The sequence below is a fragment of the Nothobranchius furzeri genome, chromosome 1, assembly GCF_043380555.1.
Source record: "Nothobranchius furzeri strain GRZ-AD chromosome 1, NfurGRZ-RIMD1, whole genome shotgun sequence".
In the NCBI taxonomy this organism is placed as follows: domain Eukaryota; kingdom Metazoa; phylum Chordata; class Actinopteri; order Cyprinodontiformes; family Nothobranchiidae; genus Nothobranchius; species Nothobranchius furzeri.
In genome coordinates, this window is record NC_091741.1 from 55,564,082 (window position 1) to 55,577,273 (window position 13,192).

At 42.4% G+C, this 13,192-nt stretch overlaps 3 protein-coding genes across 3 annotated transcripts; all 3 read left to right on the forward strand.

The window, feature by feature from the left end:
- Positions 1-5,625: 5,625 nt before the first annotated feature.
- LOC129162979 (histone H2B 1/2) lies at positions 5,626-6,216 on the forward strand. Its single transcript, XM_054739601.2, has one exon. It carries the CDS (start codon positions 5,672-5,674, stop codon positions 6,044-6,046), a length of 375 nt encoding a protein of 124 aa, XP_054595576.1. The 5' UTR covers positions 5,626-5,671; the 3' UTR covers positions 6,047-6,216.
- A 4,375-nt stretch (positions 6,217-10,591) lies between these two features.
- Positions 10,592-11,685, forward strand: LOC107383761 (histone H4). The gene has a single exon (XM_015956550.3). The coding sequence runs from the start codon at positions 11,053-11,055 to the stop codon at positions 11,362-11,364; it is 312 nt and encodes a 103-aa protein (XP_015812036.1). The 5' UTR covers positions 10,592-11,052; the 3' UTR covers positions 11,365-11,685.
- An 89-nt stretch (positions 11,686-11,774) lies between these two features.
- Positions 11,775-12,652, forward strand: LOC107382380 (histone H2A-like). The gene is made up of 3 exons (XM_070553324.1): positions 11,775-11,812; positions 11,978-12,058; positions 12,317-12,652. Exons 1-3 carry the CDS (start codon positions 11,775-11,777, stop codon positions 12,618-12,620), a joined length of 423 nt encoding a protein of 140 aa, XP_070409425.1. The 3' UTR covers positions 12,621-12,652.
- The last annotated feature ends 540 nt before the right edge of the window (positions 12,653-13,192 follow it).

Sequence of the window (13,192 nt, forward strand, 5' to 3'; positions counted from 1 at the left end):
CACAGCAGTGGGAGGAGTTTGAGCGGGTGAGTTCGACCGACTTCAAGGGAGGTTTGATAAGACGAACGGCTCTCTGCAGGGACTCGGCTCTCATCATTCACTTTGAAAATCGTTTCAAAAGATTCAATTCGTTCGTGAACGTCACATCACTAATAAATGCTGGTAAAGATTATTTCTAAACCGACAAATTGAAGAAATTGACCTTGGACTTATTCTAGTCAGAGGGAGCTTAACACAAATGGCATGTCTCCCCACTTATTTTCTAAACCGGGTAATAACAAATGACATGATTATTAGATCAAGTTTGATGCTCAGGGATCACAGGAACTAACAAGACTTTCAAATAAGGAAAATCGGAGTACATTTAAAAATAGAAAGCAACCAATGATGTTGATGTCTAGCTTTCAGTGAGTATCATGAAAGGCATTCATATGTTTGACAATGATGGGTTCAGAACGGACAACGTAAAACAAAACGACAAACACTGTTGTAGATAACATCCAGAAATGAAGGCATGTAGAGGAAGAGTTCTAATAGATTATATCTGCATAATCAAAAATAGGAAGCAGAAGCTGATTTGCAATAAGTTGTACTGCAAGGTCAAAACAATTGATAGAACAGTACAGTGTTCGTAAACAACTAGTAATTTTATGAGAAACTGTCTGGACATGATTTTTGAATGATACATCTTGTAGCTGCCGCAGTTAGATGTGGTTATTCATTGTCATTTGTTTGATTTAACTGTGGAAATATTTAATTTAATTTCTTTGTTGATTTGACGCCACCTGCTGGCTGGATTGAAATTTGACACTGGAAGGTGCGCGCGAGTGAGGGGAGCGAATAATTAATTGACACGAAGCACGGAGAAGCGACCAGAAGAAGCTCACATCGGATAAAGAAAAGTGGACTTAGACTGAAATTGCTTGTGAATATTAAGTGGATAGGCACACACAGTGTGTTTGTATATTTATCTGTATTTGCATTAATATCTGAGTTATAATTTTATGTTTCTTAAATTAATATTTGTGTTTATTGTTGTTCATTTCACCGTAGTTTTTCACGGTGTTTGCTGGTAACAAGAAAATAAAAAAACCTGTTGAACATCAGTTGGAGCATGGCGTTTTCTTCCACAAAACAAAATATCCTTCATGAGCAGTTACAATCTGGCTCAATCCAAACTTCTAAGCATTTTAATTTCTCAGTGGAAAGTACCGTAAATCCTCTAATACAGGCTGGTATTCAATTAAAGGCCGGGTCTCCAATATTGGCCGGTGTCGGAGTCAGCAGAGGTGAATAATGGCCAGTCTCTTAATGTGGCCGGGTGGAATGTGGTAACAAGCAAGTATGAGCATCTCAGCGGCAGGGTTATAGTCCCCAAATCAACCAGCAGGAGGCAATAGAGGTTCACACAGACCTTTATTAGGCTTTTTCTTCAACGCTTTGTAACGCTGCAGACACGATCCTCTATCACGCTCCTACCACACAGAGTCACGGTGTCAGTTAACCATGCTAGGGGGGGGGGGGGGGGGGGGACACGCTGTGCCAGACCATAGGTACTGACACGCGATCGTTCATGTCGGTTCATTTCCTTTAATGTTTTCTGTCTTTTATTTGCGCCTGATGTGTATCGCTGCTGTGGAGCGGGGCGCTTCACCTTGTCCTCCGACGCACTGATCACTGATACGGCCGCCAAACAGCGAGCGCTCCGCTGTTTTTGCGGTCGGTAGATCTTTTAGAACTGCAGTTCAAAGGTAACTCATGAGGTGAATATATATGAACCCATGTAGCAGTTTTTCTTTAGGATTGAGAGGAGATGCAGGAAGATAATAAACAGGCAGGACAGAAAAATAGTCAAATAAAAACAAGTTAGTTTTTGTACCTACTGGTTGCAACAAACAGACATCATTGAAGGTAATCAGAAGTGAGGAACAGAAAATGAAATAATTATTTTAATGTTTAGAGCAGCAGGAACTCCGAGAGGCTGTAGGCGCATCAGTGAGTTTGCGGCCGCTGCGCAGGGGGAGGGAGGAGAGGGCTGAAGCAGGGGGAGGGGGGAGAGGGCTGAAGCAGAAACTACCATTGTTAAAAGAAATGGAGCGGGCGGTGCAGCTGGGCGTCTGAAGCTTCTGCGCCGTTCGTCCCATCCTCTGGCGGAACGGCCGAAGTGCGAGGCTGACCGAGGGTGGACCAGGTCTCGCACTGTAGCCGATAGTTCGGCCATCTTCTGAGCCCTCTCAATGACGCCCCTAAGATGGGGACCAAACAGAACATCAGTGGTGATGGGGCCGTCCAGCATCTCCCTTTGCAGATGTTCCGGAATGGAGGGCAGGGCCTTGAGCCAGGTCGCTCGCTGGATGACGGTCTGCCAGGCAGAGATGCGAGCAGAACCGGTGAGCACAGCAGCACACTAATTGAGGATAGGATCAGCAGTCTTAGTAATGACGGCTTTCGACTCCTCGGGAGCTTCCAGCTCCTCCATCATCTTTTAGACGCCGAAGGCAAGAAGGGCGATGTTATTCCCTGCAGCGCCGGTCTGAAAGGCACACTAATGTGTGCGGTCGGTGAGCCGCGTCAGCAGCTGGTCATGTTTTGAAGCGGGAACAGCTCGCGTGCCAGCAAGGTGATTCTTGGCGCCCAACAGCGAAGCCAAGTCCGGCTCTAGCGGAGGAACAGATGGCCAGCCTTGGTCGGAAAACCCCTCGACCTTGGTGATGGGCGCATACGTGGAGACTGGCGCCTTGAGCTTGGCAGGCTCGGAGAAGGCGGCAGACCAGCAGCTCATAGCAGCGGGAAAGCGCGACCAGAGGGGGTCTGGACAGCGTGTCTGAGTTGCCCCGAAAATTCCCGCCAAGTCATCCGCTTCGGGCGGGGCCGGTTCTGGCACAGCTAGCCCCTTGCGGGCTGCTGCCGCAGAAATGATGGGGGGCAGCTCCTGGAGCAGTGCTCTTACTGCTGGCAGGGAGGAGCGAGAAGCCACTGGAGCAGAAGGACCCGCTGAGCGAAGCTCGTCGACCTCCGTTATGTCTAGGAGGGATGCCGCCTCGTCGTAGTTCTCGCTGTCGGTGACGTCATCCAGCCGGTTGAAGCCAGCCAGCTCCTGACCGGCGTTGAAGAAATCCAAAGCCTTGTCCAGCAGGTACGAGTCAGCTACCAGAAATTCTTCGTCGGCGGCGGGAGTGAAGTACTCGACCCGGCGAATCTTCTCTGCCACGGGCAGAGCGGCACAGAACGGGCACGAGGCCTGCGGGGTCAAGGCCAGGCCAGCGTGGTGAGCCCCGAGACAGACCTCACACTTAGCGTGCAGGTTGCCGCTGGAAATGAAGCCCGTCTGGCAGGTCGGGCAGGGTCTGGCGTCACTGGACATGGCTGGTATGTCGTCTTCTGGATAATTTACTCTTCCAGGGATAATATTGCTCTTTAAGGAAGCTCTCAAGCTTGGCATGAAGAGAAAAAGGAGGTGAGCAGTGGGGTCACTGCGGTTATATACCACGAGGGGGCCCACTATTGGTGGGCGTACATTTTAGCTCTTCATGATTGGCTGATGCGGAGATCATCTTTCCAATAGCAGCTCGCTTAAGGGCTAAGACTAGACGAAATAGAACTCCTCTGACAACCCCATGCATATTAGATTCATGCAGATTAAACGAGACATACTGCGATCATTGGTGAAGAAACGATTCCGGTGCTCATTGTTCCCATGATGTTCATGATGAGACAAAGTAGCAAAGAAGAGAAATTAATAAAAGGTCTGCACCCGTCAAAAATCTCTTGCTGATTTATTTGAAAGTCAAAGGGCACAGGTAGCAGTTTTTCTTTAGGATTGAGAGGAGATGCAGGATAATAGACAGAGACAGGACAGAAAAATAGTCAAATAAAAAAACAGTTTGTTTTTGTACCTGGTGGTTGCAACAAACAGACACCATTGAAGGTGATCATTGCCACAGAAGTGATGAACAGAAAATTAAATTATTCTTTCAATGTTTAGAGCAGCGGGGAACTCTGAGAGCCTACAGGCGCACCACTGAGTTTGAGGCTGCTGCGCAGGGGGAGGGGGAGAGGGCTGAAGCAGGGGAACAATAAAGATGCAAAAACTACCGTTGTTAAAAGAAATGTGTGTTAACTTTAAAAATGTGGGCACAACTTTTAGTCACTTGTCAAAAGCTCCAGTGGAAACTATCCCTTGTTTTGAGAGCGCTACTTAAAGACATTGGATTTTCTAGAAAATCCCAAAACCTTTTTCAGCTGAGATTTTACTGCTGTTTTACACGTGACATTCAAAAACTGTTTGCCTTGACCAATTACTTTAAGGTGCACTTGTCCTATGGTACAGGGTTTTTAATGGGCCACACTTAGAACCTTGATATTGTAATTTTAAAGTGCTTTATTGCTTTACACTCTTATCACAAATTGTAGAAGTTTTGTTTATTAAAGCTTCTTGACTATACATGCAGTCAAACAATTTAACTGTACATTAATTCATTACAGTCACAATAAACAATTGTTGTCACTTCATTATATGAAAATATTCATTAAAAATTCATCATGGGTGGGACAGATGTTATAGAGCAAATTGCAGGTCAATTTTTTTTCATTATATGAAAATATTCATTAAAAATTCATCATGGGTGGGACAGATGTTATAGAGCAAATTGCAGGTCAATTTTTTTTCTAATTCATATTTAATTTTAAAATTCATAACATTGCAGTTTTTCAAGTAAAAAGTGGCCTTTCTCAGCAAATTTTCTAAAAATGCTCTGTTTTTCTAAATCTTAACCACTGACGTAACCAAAGAAGGCAGGCACTGCCTCAGCTCATCGTAGAGAGTGTGTAGTTTTATGGTAGAGAGGTTGTGTTATCGAGTCAGTGTGTGTGTACTAGTTTTGGATCGTGTTCATTTTGATAAACCATTGTTTGAGAAGGCTGTACAAACTCCAGCCTGCCTGTACATCGAGTCCACGGGTTTACAAATAAGAAACAATGCCTCTATCTTCATGCCTGGGGGTGTTTTGTGCAGCTGAAAAGACGGGACTTCTTTAGCCCACTTCGGTCGATACCGGGACAGGGAGGTCCGCGCTGGCTGAGACCCTTGGCGGGGTTTCAAAAATTAAATGCAGATTGGATTCGGTTTGTAAAAATTTTTACTTCAGTTCGACCTGCTTAAATTTTTTATTTTGTCATAAAAAACAATTAGTATTTTATTTAAACTATCTTCAGCTTTATTCATTTTATGAGAGTTTTTGATTCATTGGTTGGGAAATTAATCAGAACAGAACAGAACAATTACTTTAAAGTATATATAATATATAATGCTGTTTAAAGGAAATGCTCCTTAAATGTCAATAGTTTTTGGAAGTATTTGTTCATTTATGATCTAATTTCTGAACACTATGGACAAACTGGCATTGCTGCATAGATTTCAGGTAGGGTCTGGGACTGAACAGAAACATATTAGCGATTTCTGTGTGTTTAAAATGTTATATTACTGAACCTTTCTACAAAAAATGCCATCAGGAGCAGCTGTTTAGATTAAACAAACCCCACCTCCTATTTACTAGATGATGTATTCAACCAATCACAGGCGGGAGATGGAGCAGGAAAATTAGCCTCAAGCTTGTATAAAGAAGTCTCCGTAGCGCTCAGCGTTACTGTCGTTTGATTTTGCGATCGTAAAATGCCTGAACCTGCCAAGTCTGCGCCCAAGAAGGGCTCCAAGAAAGCGGTGACCAAAACCGCTGGCAAGGGAGGAAAGAAGAGGAAGAGGACCAGGAAGGAGAGCTATGCCATCTACGTGTACAAGGTGCTGAAGCAGGTCCACCCCGACACCGGCATCTCGTCCAAGGCCATGAGCATCATGAACTCGTTCGTTAACGACATTTTTGAACGCATCGCTTCTGAGGCTTCTCGTCTGGCGCACTACAACAAGCGCTCCACCATTACCTCCAGGGAGATTCAGACCGCTGTCCGCCTCTTGCTGCCTGGTGAGCTGGCTAAGCACGCTGTTTCTGAGGGCACCAAGGCTGTTACCAAGTACACCAGCTCCAAGTAAACTCCTGGTTAACGTCACGAACCCAAAGGCTCTTTTAAGAGCCACCCACATTTTCTAATGAGAAATAATCCTAGTATCAAACAGTGTTGGGAGTAACGCGGTACAAAAGTAATTAACTACTGTAATGCAATGCTTTTTGCTGTAATGTGGTAATGTAAGGCATTACAGGGAAAGAAAATGGTAATATTTACTCGGTACAATTGTCTGTAACGCAGTAAATACAACGCATTCTTAAACCCAGAATCAAGATGCGGGTTTCCTAAAAATTCAAATTGCGGGAAGCCTGAAAAAAGATCCAGTATCTACATATATGACGTCATTTATGGACTCAGCTTTGCGGGCATTCTATGAGCAGAGAGGACGCAGCGGTAATGGCTCAAATACTCCAGCTGCGTCCTACGCGCGGCCGCTGTTATATTCACAAAATCGCTCCACCAAAACAAAGTATTTCGTTTGCGATCGTTTATATCTGCCCATATTCTCCGGTACTTCATGTAATTTTTAGCTGAGTTCATAATCTGTGCGCCGGTGATTTCAAATCCTTGCTGCTGGAGCGCAGCGCGAAGCTTTTTTATTTATTTTTGTGTTTGGTAGATCCCTTTGGCTGATTAGTAAGAAACTAGGAAATCTAGTTTACAGTTTTTCTAGAAGACGGAGAAAACATGCAGCATGCAGGAAGGTTAGAGAGAAAGGGCAGGATATTATTCACATAAAATCAAGAACACAAAACAAAGTGCTTGAAAAGAAAAAAGTAGGTAGATTTATCCCCAATACACATTTTTACCAGTGAAAAGCAATAATTTATAAGCATTTAATATTTATACATGTGATAGAATCAGATCACCCCAGAAGTCAGTCCCACATCCAGGGCCGTATCAAGGCATTTGGGGACCAAGGCAAATATAGGCTTGGAGCCCCCATCACCTCACTCCCTGCTCAGTTAATATAAGATGGCAGCGTGCTGAGAGTACAGATTGTTGTTGCTTTTATTTAATAAACAATCATTTTAAAGCACTGTTATTATATCTGACTGTTTTTAACAGCGATCCTAGCTCAGACGCCACATCACCTTCCACATATATGTCATGAGCTCACTGAGCGTCACATTACCAGATTCATATTGAAGTTGTTTTGGTGAAAGTAACTTAAAGTAATGCAAAAGTAGTGTAATGCCTTAAATTTCAAAATCAGTAATATTGTAATGTAATTAATTACTTTTAAATGAGGGTAACAAGTAATAAATAATGCATTACAGTTTTGAAGTAACTTGCCCAACACTGGTATCAAATGCCAACCCTAACCCTGTTAATTCAAGTTTGACGTGAAGTGAAAGGAAAATTGTCCCCAGTACTTTGTCAAGCGGTTATTAAGTGATTGTCACTGAAAATCCTGAAGCTGTGTTTTAAAACCAACTAGTTCCTGTGTCAGTGCAATATGTTCAAGATGTGGACTGAAAACCCTGGTATAACTGTCTTTTTCTAGATTATTAATTGTATTTTGTTGTTAATAATTTGGGTCTCTTGTACTTTAATGCATCACTCATTTCATGTATCTAATCACAATGATTTTCCACTTGAATTGGACTAAATCCTTGATGTTGACTTGATTCTTTTTACTGAACTGACTCACCAAAACACATTTTTTTAAATTCATTTGAGTCAGTTGGTTGCCCACAGTGCAAAACAATCTACAGTATTCCTCAAACCTAGTGTAACACTCTGGATGAGCTGAATGTTACTATACTCGAGGGTCAAGGGTAGAGAGAGATCGAAGAAACGACACGGGGAAACGTCTTCATCAGAGCTGCAACCATAACTTTAACCGTTATTTTTTTCCCTGCTGACTCTCCACTGACCAAACAGCACCCTCTCTCGGGTGTATCACTCCGCCAGAGACATTCACCAGACACAAACAATAAATCTCATCCTACACTCTTCCCTCTCTTTAAATGAAATGTCCCCATTTCAGTCCTAGAAAAACCATAAATCTCATCCTAAAATGGAGGACCACAAAAGAAAAAAGAATGCTGTCCAACAAGTCGGACATGTTCAGAAGAATAGAACCGGAGATAAAACAAGTTCTGGTTCGGAGCAAGAGTTTATAAAGAAGTTAGCTAGATCCAGCTTTTATTTTGGTAACCACCTTCCACTTATTGGCAAGCAAATTTGCATATTAGCTAAATATTTAAGTACCAGCTAAATATTTATTTTCCACGATGTTATTTAGCTCCACACTATATTTTATATTTTTGGGTCAGACTTAAATATTTATTTCCCAAATACTGATTTTGCAAACTAAATGTTTAGCTCCAAAATAAATATTTAGCTGGGATCTAAACATTTATTTTGGAAAATAAATATTTAATTTACAAATTAAATATTTAGTTCCAAAATAAATATTTAATTAGTAAATTAAATATTTAGTTAGTGAATTAAATATTTATTTTACAAACTAAATATTTAGATCAGACCTAAATATTTAGTTTACAAAAGAAATATTTAACTAAAAATTAAATATTTAGCTTGCTAACTAAATATTTATTTGGAAACTTTAACATTTATAAATGTATGAATAACATGATGAAAATATGACTTTGAAAAAGTGAACTCCCAATTTTTTTTTTCTTATGATATGCTAAATAACCAAAAATATTGCTGTTAGATTATGACTGTTTGACTTTACAAATGGCACCCCATACATGTGGGGCATACAGAGCAAAACTGGTCAATATCAGATCTCATACTTGGCCAATAGCACATACTTAAAGCTTTACTAAGTGTGCGGTCAGCGCTGTAGTGACCAGAAGATGGATTTCCATGCAGCATATGTAAAGTCTCTGTAACAAGCTTTTGGGGTATCAAAACTTGAAGGACAGATGGCTTTCCTGGTGCAGTGTTAGCCTGCCTACAAAGTAGCCCATCTAAAATCATAAATTTTGTAAACTGCCACCATAGCTTTCTTTGTAGCTTTCCTTTAACTTTTCTGAGATAAGGTCTTTTGTTCCCCTGTACCCATGTATACACTTCAGCAAGAACTGGATCTGCCGACTGTTCAGCCAAAATGTAACCTCTCTAGCTAGAAAATGTATGCGTCAGAATATCTCCATCTGCATCGTCAGGTTGAGGCGCAGAACTGTCTGTTTGTGATGTACAAACTTGAGCTGACGTGTTTATGTCCAATGGAAGCTGTAGTTCCAGGTTGACAGGAGCAGGAGGATCTTCTTCAGGGGGTTGTGAATTTTCCTCCGTATCTTCTGGGTTAGGGTCGGGATACGTGACATAGCATCTGCATTTCCGTGCTTCTGTCCCTACTTATGTATGATTGTCCACACATATGGATCCAGCTCCAATGTCCAACGAGCTCTCCATCCTGTCGGGTCATGTGTGCCACCCATTTTCCCGATGCTGAGTAGTGGACGATGATCAGTGATAATTGTGAAGGGGTTTGAACTTAAGTAATGCCGGAAATGTCTGACTGACCAGACAATAGCCCAGAACTCTTTATCATATGTGGACCATTTTCTTTCTGCATGGGTCAGAACATGGCTGGCATATGCAATGACTCGTTCCTCCCCCTTTTGGATCTGTGACAGTACCAAACCCACAGCACAATTGGAAGCATCAGTACTGAGGATGAATGGCTGATGAAAGTTGGGAAAAGCCATAATAGGAGCACTGGTTAGTGCAGCTTTCAATGTTTGGAACGCAGCCGAACATTCATCAGTCCAGTCGAATGCCACATCTTTTTGTGTGAGTCTGTGCAAAGGATGAGCAACGAAGGCATATTTGTGTACAAATCGCCTGTAGTATGAACAGAGACCCAGAAAAGCTCTGACTTGAGAAGAAGAAGTGGGAATAGGTAACCCGGCAAGCAGCGGGGGAGGAGAAAATGCAACTCCAACCAATTTTTCAAGTCCCCGAGCATATTTAATCTGCTCTAAATATGAAAATAAAATATGCACTTTTCCAAACTGGACAAGAGTATTCTACACTAATGTAATCTGTAAAACATAGTTTGTGAATCTTGAATTAGATTTTTTTAAAGTTCAAAATGGTAGATTTGAGCACAATCAGAACTGAGCTTTATAAACATTGTCATTAATCAATTCATAATGTTAATTGTTTATCTATTTATGGAAACCAATAATGACGATTGAAGCTTAAGAATGTGCATGCAACCTAACTTTCGAGAAATCACTATCCAACAAAAGAAATGAATTCATACATAGAAGAACTCTTTATTGAATACATAGATGTGTTAGACAATAGAAATGTGTTAATGAATTAGTGATGTGTCGGTAGCGAACGAAACGGCTCTAAGAGCCGGCTCTTTGAAGTGAACGACGGGAGCCGGCTCGTCATTGGGAGCCGTCCCCTCCCCTCCCCCCTCCCCCCTGCCTTGGTGAAAGCTACAGGCGATTGGTCAACATGTGTAACTGTGTGTCCAGACTGTCCACACACAGAGCAGTAGGGGTGGGGAAGAGGGAGGATCATACTCATACAGACACACAGCAGAGCACATGCGAGTGGAGGGAGACGAGAGGGAATGAGGAGGAGGAAAAAGACGAGCGAGAGAGAGGAGAGTGCGACGAAAACGGTGAGAAAATGAGCGCCAGCAGTAGGGAAGTGGAGATTTCTTAAGTGTTCAGTTATTAAATCCATAGAAATGATAAATATTTGATATACTGCTCTTTTTTTACATTATTAAATTATTTTACATATAGTTTAGCATGATTTTGGTCATAAATGTACTCTACGCAACAGAAAATCTGAGGAGCCACTTGGCCGGCTCTTTTTGGTGAGCTGAGCCAAAAGAACCGGCTCTCTAAAAAGAGCCGGAATTCCCATCACTATAATGAATCCTATTAAGACCACTTGATGGCGCTACAACAAAACAGGAAAAAAAGTCAGCAGATGCTCCTGTTCTCTAACACGTCCTTTAGCGTGACATAAAGGCTCTTGAGCCTCTATAGTATTACCATTCGATAAACTACAACTCTTATAGCCATGTCTGGAAGAGGCAAGGGAGGCAAGGGACTCGGAAAAGGAGGCGCCAAGCGTCATCGTAAGGTTCTCCGTGATAACATCCAGGGTATCACCAAGCCTGCCATCCGCCGTCTGGCTCGCCGTGGTGGAGTCAAACGTATCTCTGGTCTTATCTATGAGGAGACCCGCGGGGTGCTCAAGGTGTTTCTGGAGAACGTCATCCGTGATGCAGTCACCTACACCGAGCATGCCAAGAGGAAGACTGTAACTGCCATGGATGTAGTGTACGCTCTGAAGAGGCAGGGACGCACTCTGTATGGCTTCGGAGGTTAAACTGTAATTCTGAGTCATACTAAAAAAGGCCCTTTTCAGGGCCACTAACTTTTCAATAATGAGAAATTTTCCATTTGCTCAACGAAATTGCTTCTGGGGTAAACACTGTATTATAAAGATCTACACGTGAATATTGACTTAAGTATTAATTAACGTTGTCAAAGTGGAAATTTCAATTGTAGCTCCAATAAAAATCCATCTGTGGTCCTCAAGTTTCTGCTCTTAAAAAGGAACATAAACTTTGGATGTTAAGATCCAGTAACTGATACATTTTGACACATTAAAGATTTACAAATAAAAAATGAATAAAACAAACTTCAATTTGGAGTCTCAATTCAGTAAAACAAACAAGTCAACTTCAAGTATTCTTAGTCCAATTCACAGAAGTAGAAAAGCATTGACAACATGAAATGATCAGAGATGCACTAAAGAACACGGGACAGAAACCGTAGCGTATCGGAGACACGCTGTGTTCAAAAAGTCTCCTCAGCTCTTCTGGTTGGCTGCCACCGTTTTCTCTCCACTCTGCAGAAACCTGTAGGAGGTTTGAGGCTAGTTCTCGCCAGTCGCCACTATTACTCGAGTATCTCCTCCAGAAACAAACTTGAACAAGGAGTGGTCGTGGTAAAACCGGAGGCAAGGCCAGAGCTAAGGCCAAGACCCGCTCCTCCCGTGCCGGGCTCCAGTGGGCCATGTTCATGGACGTAATTTTCACTTGAGAAGTGTGTGTGTGTGTGTGTGTGTGGGGGGGCTTTACAGTATGCTCTAATGGGAAACAGGTTTCAACACAAACGGCTGTTTTCCGCTTGGTCTTAGAGCTCAACCAGTGTCAATTTAATATAGCGTAATATTGTTTTTGGATGGTAAAAAGTGCAGGGGTCAAAACTTGATTTTGGAAAAAGTGGGGGGGACATGTCCCCCCCCCCCCCCCCCCCCCCCAAAATTACGTCCATGGCCTTGTTCACAGGCTGCTGCGTAAAGGTAACTATGCAGAGCGTGTCAGTGCAGGCGCCCCGGTCTACCTGGCTGCTGTGCTGGAGTATCTGACGGCTGAGATTCTCGAGCTGGCTAGAAACGCCGCCCGAGACAACAAGAAGACAAGGATCATCCCCCGTCACCTGCAGCTGGCTGTCCGCAACGACGAGGAGCTCAGCAAGCTGCTGGGTGGAGTCACCATTGCTCAGGGTGGTGTGCTGCCTAACATCCAGGCTGTGCTGCTGCCCAAGAAGACCGAGAAGCCCGCCAAGACCAAGTAAAGATGCTGCTTCTCACCGCTACTAGCTCCAAAAACGGCTCTTTTAAGAGCCACACACTCCAAACAAAGAGCTTTCATCTTTGTTTGTTGTTCTGTTTAATATGCAGGATTAAATTTGAGAGTAGGTTCTAAATTATCATTTTTACTAATCACATACTTCCTATTTTTCTTGTCCACATCAATAATTACATTTATGAGATGCAAGTTCATTATGCAGCATCAAGAACTTAGGTTTATTAATTAAATGGCTTGTATCAAGGGTTGTTACAATGTTGCATATACAGTAATGTATAATTGTGCATTTCCTAAGCTAAAATGTTATAGTACTACGCTGTATACAGTTTTGGAAAGTTAAGGTTCGCCAAGGTGATTTCTAGTCACCATATTGCATCATATTTTAAACTATATACAGGTAAAGGAAAAAAAGGTCAGCCAGATAACATATTTTAGTTTTGAGTGTCAACCTGTACTCCCCATCATGCATTAAATTGTTATAAAACTGTAAAATAAATTACGATTTTTAGCTGCATTACCAAGAACGGTTAAAGTTATTAATAAACTAATTCATTTTCC

Bases quoted from the DNA above. Each gene is read 5' to 3' on its own strand.
- LOC129162979 (XM_054739601.2), top strand. From the start codon at position 5,672: ATGCCTGAACCTGCCAAGTCTGCGCCCAAGAAGGGCTCCAAGAAAGCG.
- LOC107383761 (XM_015956550.3), top strand. From the start codon at position 11,053: ATGTCTGGAAGAGGCAAGGGAGGCAAGGGACTCGGAAAAGGAGGCGCC.
- LOC107382380 (XM_070553324.1), top strand. From the start codon at position 11,775: ATGATCAGAGATGCACTAAAGAACACGGGACAGAAACC. The intron at 11,813-11,977 runs GTAGCGTATCGG...AACTTGAACAAG, and splicing joins AAGAACACGGGACAGAAACC to GAGTGGTCGTGGTAAAACCG. The intron at 12,059-12,316 runs GTTCATGGACGT...AAATTACGTCCA, and splicing joins GCCGGGCTCCAGTGGGCCAT to TGGCCTTGTTCACAGGCTGC.